This window comes from Drosophila guanche, unplaced genomic scaffold, assembly GCF_900245975.1.
Source record: "Drosophila guanche unplaced genomic scaffold, DGUA_6, whole genome shotgun sequence".
NCBI lineage: Eukaryota > Metazoa > Arthropoda > Insecta > Diptera > Drosophilidae > Drosophila > Drosophila guanche.
This window is the reverse complement of record NW_022995743.1, coordinates 706686-716963: the sequence shown is the minus strand read 5'-3', so window position 1 is coordinate 716963 and position 10278 is coordinate 706686. Positions and strand designations below refer to the sequence as shown.

The window sequence follows — 10278 nt, the reverse complement described above, 5'->3', positions numbered from 1 at the left end:
TCAATAGAAATCCGTATAGTTCGGCGGTCCGCAGAGCAGCAGAGGAGTCGGGCTGAGTCAAGTTGAGGCGCGTCCAGCGTGGCAAGCGGCATTCAGTTGGCTCCAGCGTTTCGCCGTCGACGGGTTCGCTCTATTCCGCTGCGCCCTAAGAGACCTCTGTCCAAGTATTGTCTCGCTTTTTGGCCATAAACTCAGCGACGTGACTTTTGGCCAGAAGTGGCAGAACCTGTTTTCCCGCTCTGTGGATTTTCGGCAGCAGGTTATCTACCCAGCCACGAACCCTCGTGGTGGAAAACCATCCATCCATCCAAACGATCCATCTTCAAACAGAAGCGAAGCTCCCCCTTGCCCCCTTGCCCACTGCCCGCGTGAGTATTGCTCAATTGATTTGTGTGGATGCATAGCTGTTAATTGGTGCGATTGAACAATGGGATCCACAAGCACATGCGATCCACAAACAAAGCCAAACCCAAACGCAATAGCCGGCAGTCAAGTTCTACAATCAGCTGCTGGACAGTGGACAGGGTCCCGTATCTAATGGCACGCCCTTATCGTGTGCCCAGTGCTTAGAAGTAAACAAAAGTACTAAAAATAATTCATAATTCATAGCAACTCTCATTCTAACCATAGTCTAGCACGACTAGCACGAGGGCCCAAGACCAGTTTTACAAGAGAAATTAACCGATCGGTGGAGGTTCTACAGTTCAGCGACAGCTTCTTCTGGGAATTCCTATCCATAAAGATTTATTTGATATACGAATGATGGGGTTGCTCATCTATCTATATGATGGGGAGGATATCGCAAAGATTGAGAGACTAATTGAGAACGGGGCCATAGCGGGGCTATCAGATACGGAAAATATTACTTTATAGAGCCTCAGCCGGATATGCTTTCGGTTTTTCGCGTTGATGCGAAAAGCGGACTCCGTATAGCGCAAACACAAGCAGAGGCACCAGTCCCCAGTCACCAGTCACCAGTCGAGTCTTCAACGTTGGATTACGATAACTGAATGCTAATATTTGATTTACATCACTTTGCATTTACTCTACTCGCAGGTCGTAGAGGAGATAACAGAGATTCCCGGACACCGGCACGTGACTCGGCCATGGGTCTGACAGACGACGAGCTACACACCAGCAATGGCCGCCAGGCACAGATCGTGTCGGGGCTGGACCGGCCGCTGAAGACGAAGCCACTGGGCGAGCAGCCACGGGCCGTGAGGCGGCAGGCGATGGCCGTGATCCTGGCCAATGTGGGCGTGCTGTCCACGGGCATGACACTGGCCCTGCCCACGGTCACGCTGGACCAGCTGAAGGATGTGACGGAGCCGGTGCACTTAAATGGGACGCAGGCGTCCTGGTTCGCCTCGGTGAACGCCCTGGCCGCACCGCTCGGAGGCCTGCTGTCCGGCGTGCTGCTCGACAAGATCGGGCGCAAGCGGACGCTGGTCGTGCTGAACATCCTGACGATCGTTGCCTGGATCCTGCTGGCCACCGCCAGCCAAACGGACTCCCACTCCTTCTTCTGGCAGCTCATCGTCTCCCGCTTCATCCTGGGTATGTCCATCGATGAACGATCTGCGCCGATCGGTGCTAATCGATTGCTCTTTCAGGCATTGGCATGGGCCTGGCCAGCGCCCCGCCTGGCGTGTACGCAGCGGAGATCAGTGTGCCCCGTACGCGGGGCAGCCTCATTCTGGGCACCTCCATCTCGGTGGCCGGTGGCATTACGATCCTCTACGGCATCGGGTACTTCATCCGCGACGACTTCCGGCTGATCGCCCTCATCTGCTGTGGCTACCAGCTGGTGGCCCTGCTCTGCGTCCTGCCCCTGCCCGAGAGCCACTGCTGGCTGCTGGCCAAGAAGCGGGTGGCCGAGGCCAAGAAGTCGCTTAACTACTTCCGAGGCCTAGACAAGTCACGTGAGTAGCGTTGGCCCTTCTTCTGGCTCCACTTGGCTCCCTGGTGCAACTTTCTCTCCTCTCTTTCTCCCCACAGCTCACATTACGCATCCCCAGGTGCTGGAGGAGTTCCAGGTGCTGCAAAAGTCGCTGCAGCTGCGGGACGCCGAGGAGAAGGCGTCGTTCCTGCGCAGCCTGCGGCTGCCGGAGGTGCACAAGCCGCTGCTCATCCTGATGTCCCTGTTCGCCTTCCAGCAGCTGACGGGCATCTTTGTGGTCATCGTCTACGCCGTGCAGATCTCCGAGGAGGCTGGCATCTCCATCGATCCCTTCATGTGCGCCCTGCTCATCGGCCTGGCCCGCCTGCTCACCACCTGCCCCATGGGCTACGTCCTGGAGGCGTGGGGCCGCCGTCGGGCCGGCATCATCTCCACTCTGGGCATGGGCGCCTGCATGTTCCTGCTGGCCGGCCACAGCTGGAGCTCTCTCCTCCGCGACGTGCCCTACCTGCCCGTCGTCTCCATCGTGGGCTTCATTGTGCTGAGCACGCTCGGCCTCTACACGCTGCCCTTCTTCATGATCTCGGAGCTCTTTCCGCAGAAGGTGCGTGGCCCGGCCTCGGGCCTCACCGTGGCCGTCGGCATGTTCATCTCCTTCCTGTGCCTCAAGACCTTCCCCGACCTGAAGGCGGCCATCGGCATGAGCCAGTGCTTCGTGTTCTTCGGCGTCATGGCCCTCCTGGCCATGCTCTTCATCTACTGGGCCCTGCCCGAGACTCGACGCCGCACGCTGCTCGAGATCGAGGAGCAGTTCCGCTCCGGTAAGCGTCGAGCCCCCGCCGAGGTCGAGATGCAGGAGGTCTTTGTCCGCAAGCCGGAACAGTGATGCTCCAGAGGGAAAAGCTAACCCTAAGTAGATCAACTCAAGTGCTTAGTACTGTGATAAACCACAAATACACAATCCAAACATTTGCACACAACTCAACCTAAGGAACTTTCTTTGATGAGCAATCGACGGAGAAACGATGCAACCATTCAAGGAAGTGAAAACAAATCCAAATCGTAACAATTTCCAATGCATAAATGAAAGATTTAGACCCGAACCTTTGAGGGATCCACTGATTACCATATCTGAAGTGTGTTTGCTGCCAAAGCTTTCCTCTGTAACTCGCTCACTGATAGTAGATATATGTAGGCAGAATTCCTTGACTTTGCTTTTTTATTATTTGTTGATTTAATGAGGCATAACTCTGCGTAGGCCTCGCCCGAGGCCACTGTCTGATAAGACACAGCTGATAGGAATTAGTGGCACGAACACCTATTTCGTCTCGATTTGGGAACAAGTTCTCGCTCTCAGTCTCAGTCTCAGTCTCAATTCTCGTATGCTCTCTTCGCTGCATGTCACGTTCGTTGCCAACGTCATTTGTTTTTGCACTAAAAGAGGGAGAGAATAAGAGAGAGAGAGCGAGAGTGTGGGTCACAGAGAGCAGCCGATTTCCATATCGGAATCGGTTTGATTATGCAAAGCTTTATAGGAGCGCCAGACCCACACATCGCAGATTGGGAATACAATTAATTTCGTAACTTGTATTAACGAGGGAGAGTGAGAGAGAATGTTCTACTAAATGCTTGTACATTTGCTCCAATAAATGGCAACAAGCAAGCGACTCATTTGTGCTCGTTTTAGTGTTATTTAAGTTTAATCAGCATGACTCCTCGATAGAGCTATTTGCCATCTTCAGAGAGTTCGAAATGTGCCCACTGTCAACGCATGTGGTCTGTGGCCCGGCCACGTGTGTAACCGTAGCAGCGGCAATTGGCAGGCCATCAAGCTCCGTGCAGATCTGCGTTATGGTAATGGTTAATGGCAATGGTAATGTCGATAATGTGAGAGCAGAGCCCAGAGCTACGCGCACTCGTTGCAGCTTGTTGCCAAGCCCCTCAATCCCTTCATTATGCCGCCGGCAAGGAGGCGCTGCCAAAACATTGAGGGAAAAATCTGTTCTGCTTTGGTCATTAAATGCAACTTCGCGGACGGTGCAGGCGCAGGATGCTGCGTGTGCCCCGAAAATCATTCGTTGGTTGCCTCTTGGGAGCGCGTTAAAGGCGAACTCTGAGCATCCATGCATCGTGGAGTGCCCTCTCCCTGCCATGTCTGGAGGCGTTGAGGCGTACGTTTATGTAATTATAATAAGTTTTCAATTTTATGGCTTAATAATGCGGTGGGGCAGCGGGCTGCAAGCACAGCTCCTCAGCAGCCCATTCCTCAGCATCATTTTCATGCCTCCAGCTGCAGCGATGGATCCGCTGCTGCTGCCCCATCATTAGGCGACAAGCGTTTAAGAAATGTTCGGAGACGGAGAGCCAGAGCCAGAGAGCCAGAGTAAATTGTTTTGGGGCGATTAAGTCAACAAGACGGCGCTAACATGGACCATGGAGAAGAAGGTCCATAAATAGGTTGAATGAACTGCCGCTGCTGACGATCTGCGACGAGGATAATGCCGAAAATTGATGAGCTGCAAATGTGCGAACATTCAAGTTTCCGCTGCGCACTCTCCACCCCTCGCTGGCAGCCCTCCCTCGGGGCAGGGAGTGCATTGATTCCATATGCATAATCCGACACCTGCCGTGAATTTCGCACTTGGAAGCGCATCAATTACGTGGAGTCGTTGGACAGATAGAAATGTCAGCAGCCACACAAAGTCAGAGTCAGAATCGGAGTTGGGAGAGTTAATGACACGTAACGTTGCTGTGCCAACAAGCCCAGGACAATGGACAAGGACAAGGACAATCGACATATGCGGTTATTCGACAATCTGTGCGCGTTTCAGAGGTGTTTAAGTATCACTTCCATCGAGCAGAGGGAGGCAGCAGCGAGAGCAATCCAAGCGTAAACCGCATAGCCGTTGCGGATCCGAGTCCGAACCCCGACGATCATCCCATTGTGTGGATGCGCTCTGATCTGTCATCATTATGCCCCCACCCGAAGAGCAGCATGCCGCGTGTGTTTCGACCCCCGAGGACTCGGGAGTGGCTCTATTCTCTAGTGTTCTGTTCTGGGTTGCTCGCTTTGTTGTGATGCGAATTTGATTATGTTTATAAGGCAATAAATTAGAAAATCATCACCACAACCACAGCAGGGAGGGGAGACAGCACTCGGAGAAGGACAATTGTAACAGCTTTGTTGTGTCCTGCGAGGAGTACATTAAACGGTTAATTTATGGTTGGCTCTCGAGTGGTTACCTCTCTGGCGGGGTCTGGGTGGCGGCTCTTCCTGTAGTGCCGTCCCCTCCCCAAATGACATTGTTAAAAACGCCCCAAGTGTCTGCAATTTGTTGATGCACTTAATGTAGTTATAATTTATAAATGCCACAGTCCCCACAGTCCCCACAGTCCCCAGAGGCACAGGGAACGTCGGATCCAACGTGGGCATTAAGGACTATGTACTAACCCTTTCGTCTGATCGCGCGGGCTGATTGCACACCCTGGGGTTAGCCTCTCGATCCGATCCGGGGATCGCTCCCTTGCTCGCAAATTGCACTCGGGGCTCGCTGCAGTTGGCAGCTGCACACACAAGAGACAGCCAGACGATCATCGTCGAAGGTGAGATCGAAGAACGTCGATCAGGGATCGGGTGCAAAAAACAGAAGTGATTTTTGGCAGCATTACATTATTTCGGCAGTGCAGAACCTGTGTTTACCTTCGATCCGATAATCGCTGCCCCGGCCAGCCAGCAGCCAGCCAGCAGCCAGCAGCCTGTCGGGAGGTTGGGTTGGGTTGCCTCCTCCCTAAAGTGTTGTGGCAGCAAGGTGTGCAGCCTGCCACATTAGGCTTTAGTTGGAGCTGGGGCAGGATGGACAGACGGTGGACAGGGACAGGGACAGGGAGTGGGCGCTGGAGAGGGGGAAACTAGGCAAACTCGACCCCAGAGGCATTGCCTAACTCGATAACCATTCGGATGAGCGAGCAATGGGCCGAGCTGGCTGCAGGAATGCCGCAAGATTTATGAACGGATGGACGGACGGATGAATGGACGGATAGATGGATGGATGGATGGATGGATGGGGCGGTGGGCGGTGCCACGCAAAGCACTGCTACTCCCAAGTACTTGGCCCAAGCACTGGCCTTTAATTTTTCAATTAGTCGAGCTACCGTATTTGACTTTTGCTCCTGGCCCGACAGAGTCGACAGAGTCCAGCGGAGCGGCGACCACCGCCAAAGGGCCCAACGGACCGAATGATCACTCACAGCCTGAAACTGGAGAAATGGGAGAACTGCAGCTGGAGAGCATGGAGTTGCCAGGGGGAGCAGAGGGACTGGGTCTCCGAGAGGGACAGCCAAAGACCGATGCACTGGGGCATCATAAAAATATTGCATTTAGGCAGAGCGATGGACGGCAAACGCTTTCCGCGTTTTCGGTTCTCGGTTTACGATTGCAACGATGCTACATCAGTGCCACAGCTACAGCTACAGCCACAGCCACAGCCACAGCCACCTCGAAGTGGCAAAGTTTTTATGATTATTTTAACACTTTTGCTGGCTTGGACGCGGCACTTGGCCGATCTCGGGTACAGGCCATTGGGCAATGGGTATAGGAAATGGGAACTGGCTTCACTGGAGCTGAAGCTGAAGCTGGAGCTGGAGCTGAGGCTGAGGCTGAGGCAAAGAATGGCATAGACAAGCGTTTAATTGATTTTGATTCTATGATGTGTGTTAGCCGATTTCCAGAGGCGTTGCGAGCCATAAAAACCATAATTACAAGAGGAGTTCGGGTAGTTCGGGGAGTTCACACACACACACCTCCAGGAGGAGGCCCCCTCCGGAATGGGGGCATCCAGAGGAGAGTTCACAGAGTTCCAGAAGGCCACAAGGCTTTCCCCAATCGATTTGTCGGTCCAATCTCTATAGGGATCCTATTATATTGGATATCCTTTTGGCACATCCTATCATTAGCCTGTCAGCGACTTCAAGAGGGCTTCGAGCTGCGGTGCCCCGATGTTGTCGTGTTTATTGTGTTTGATCAAATAATTTCTGTTTTTATGGCACAATAAATGTCCTGTTCGCCAGCAGAGTCCTGTCCCTGTGTCAATGGCTCCTTGCGGCTCGCTCCTGCGCCTCTTTCCTTTTCAATTTGGCCATAATTATGTCAGACATTTAATTTATCGCAAGCAAAGGTCCTGCTCCGGCTCCTTCGTTGCCATCTTCCTGCCGCACACGCAAACTTTCGGGGCCAGGACTCACCCTTCTTTCACCAGCGAGAGAGTAGAGTCTCTGTCTCACCATCTCTCCGTCTCCGTCTCCGTCTCCCTCTGAGTGTTGTCGGCCATTTTCCCAGTGTCAGGGTTCAGTGGAGCGAGGACTCTGCTGCTCGTCGCTTAATGTGAGAAAATTCGTTGCGTCGCGTTGCGTCGGCCAGTCCTGTCAAGTCCTCTCCTGTAATTGCTCATTTTGCTTATCTGCCCGCCCAATCCGGCCCCGGTCCCGGCCCCGGCCCCGGTCCTGGCCCTTTGTGCAGGTGTGGAATGTCCTAGATGGATCAATAAAACTCTGTAAAGTCTATAAAAATTTCGATTTGTGGAAATTGCGTTTTTATTAATTGGCTTTGACATGCCACTCGTCTTGTGTCCTGTCTGTCCCGTGTGCCCCAGTTCCTTTCGGGGTTTTTATGGCACTCGCAAATCGCGTGCAGCAGTCCGCCTACAACTGTGGCACGAACTGTGGCAAAGGCAACTCCTAGACGAGCGGCATGAGATGTTGCAGCGGATAGTCCAACGATAGGGACTTTTATCTTATCGGCCTTGTTCTTGTTCTTGTTCTTGTCCTTGTCGGCGGCAACTGTTAACAAAATTTGCCCGATTGTCTTTGGGCCTCTGGGTATTTGCTGTCCGTCTGTCTGTCTGTCTGTGCCACGCGTGTCCCCGACGCAAGGTGCATCGGTGAGGCAAGAGGCAAGAGGCGAGTCTGCGTTGCAACCTGCCTGACTGCATCCATCATCGCGTGGCAGAGTGCTGCAGCAATGCTCATGATTTGAGGCACATGCGTAACCTGCGCCAATTTGGCGACCCGCACACAGGAATCCTTCCTACTCCATCCTACCTCTCCTTGGGCCTCTTTTTGTTGTTGAACAATTTTCAGGGAATCGCTTGCATCTGCTGATTGCAAGGACCAGAGAGGCACCGAGCGATGCGATGCCAGCGAAAGCAAGAGAAACCCTCAATTAGGCCGCCCCTGCAATTAGAAAAGATACTTTCGGGATATTCTTGACCCTCTCTGCAAAAACCAGCGGCAGCAACAGCAACAGCAACAGTTAATTTGTGGCAAGTTCGAGCAACTAATTTCCCCCCTAGAAGGGCGCCCACGCCAGCGAATTAAACTTTTTGTCCGCTTCCCAGGCGAATTCCAGCGGCGGACCCCGCTCATTAATGGACCATGAAATCTAGACGCAGACAGGAGACCTGAGACCTGGGACCTGGAATCCAACGGCAGCCCCCAGGCACGAGCCGAGGCAGCTTCTGTCTTGGTTTTTTGCATCCTTCTTGCCGCCTCATAATGATGAGCTGGGGGCACGCATCAAGGAATGCGTCGCCTGTGGCGCGGTTCTGAACTGAATTTAAATTTGAATTTCGATTTTTGGTTTTGATTGGGGCAAAAAGTGATGTGGGTGTCGGCTCCCTTCCCTTCCCTGCCCTTCCCCGTAGGAGACTCACCACTCTGCGCATCCCAGAGATACACACAAATATCCGCCCAAAGTGTGGAGTGGATTTCCATTTCAATTACAAAATAAGCGAGTGTAAGTTTTCCTGTTTAGCGATAGCGATCGCACCGGACGGACTGAGGGAGGGCGCGTGGAAAACCAAGTCAATCGGAAGAAGTTAAGCCGATTGGCCAGCCCCCTTTTTATTACAATTGCGCCACCACCCACCCCCTTTCGAGGCGCTGAAAAGGCCAAACTTCCCATTTCCGTTGCTCATTTGAGAGTGCCCTGTCCCAACAGGAGCGGAGGGTATATCAAACCGAACGAGAAGTTTGTCAAGAGAGAGCAAGGAAAGGAAAGGAAAGGAAAGGAAAGGAGAGCAGAGGAAAACCTAAATGTAGATGCCTAGAACTACAGATAGATGGCTAGATAATGGCTTATAATGCAATGTACAAAGAGCAATGGATAGATAAATACATAGATAGATATAATGAGATAATATTAAAATAATAAGCAGATAATTATATTAAAAATACAAATGGAGGAGAGTTAATATAGAAGAATGCATATGAATAAATGGTTGAATAAGAGATGGATGGATGGATGGCTAAAAAGATGAATAGTGCAGAGGGTATTTCGTATTCGTTTCTTTGCACTCACTTCAAGGGCTTTGCTAAACGCACTTCCCACACAGATTTGTGTGTGTGCGCCTTAATTGGGGCGTAGGTCGCTTTGGGCTCCGGTTTTGACTCTGGGTTTGGGTAATTGCTGCCACTTGAAAGGGCTTTTGGTCACATAATCGCCTTGTCAGATAGAGCAAGACACACGGAGAGACGCAGGGAGGAGTGACGAACAAGCTAGCTGGGCGATGGGCGTTGGGCGTTGGGCGTTGCATGATGGGTGGGCCCAGGACCAGTAGCAGCAGCAGTGGCTGTGGCAGTGTCAGGTCCTCGTGCCACAGAGAGTGTGTTGATGCCACCACGCACGGCTGACTCGCTTGATCTTATTATGCCGCGCTTGGTTGCATGGGAAAAGTCGGGCAGCTGCTATCACAGTGTCGTGTCGAGTAGGAGGAGGCCTGCCTGTCTGTCCGGGATGAGCACAGGACGAGGATGAGGACCAGGACAAGCTGTTGGCTGGCATTGTGTTGCCCCCAACCTTTGTGACAGTTTTATCTCTGCCGAGCAGCAGTACCTGCCAAGCATTTTCCTCCCTTTCCGCCGCTGCTGTCCTCCTCGGACACACCTTGGGCCTGGGCCTAAGAATTTTGCATGTTTTCGCACAGGTTTTTGTGGTTTTTGGTGGCAAGTGGATTTGCATGTGCCACGCGGCTACAAAAGGGTTCATCTCCATCCATGGCGCTTAGCCCACAGCCCGACACTGATTCAGGCCTAGGACCTAGTCGCTGTCATTCCGCGTTTCCCTCACGAAAGATTCAACTAATTTCCATTATTTTCTGTCCCATTTATGGATCAATATATCTAGCCTACCTACACCCTGCCACACCCCGAGGCTCCCTCCTTCTGCTTCTCCTTCTCCTTCCCCTCCCTACGCTGCTTGACAATCAACAAGCAAAATGACAGTTTTATCTTTCAGCGCCAGTCGCACTGGAAATTCATTTTCGATTGTGAATGCCACAGCCGACAATTGTCGAATTCAATTAACGCCCTTGCGGCAGGCACCG

At 52.5% G+C, this 10278-nt stretch overlaps 1 protein-coding gene across 1 annotated transcript; it reads left to right on the top strand.

Moving 5' to 3' along the window:
- The first annotated feature begins 29 nt into the window (after positions 1 to 29).
- LOC117589834 (facilitated trehalose transporter Tret1) lies at positions 30 to 2895 on the top strand. The gene is made up of 4 exons (XM_034282081.1): positions 30 to 368; positions 1057 to 1557; positions 1614 to 1922; positions 1999 to 2895. The coding sequence occupies exons 2-4, from the start codon at positions 1107 to 1109 to the stop codon at positions 2784 to 2786; spliced, it is 1548 nt and encodes a 515-aa protein (XP_034137972.1). The 5' UTR covers positions 30 to 368; positions 1057 to 1106; the 3' UTR covers positions 2787 to 2895.
- Positions 2896 to 10278: the final 7383 nt, after the last annotated feature.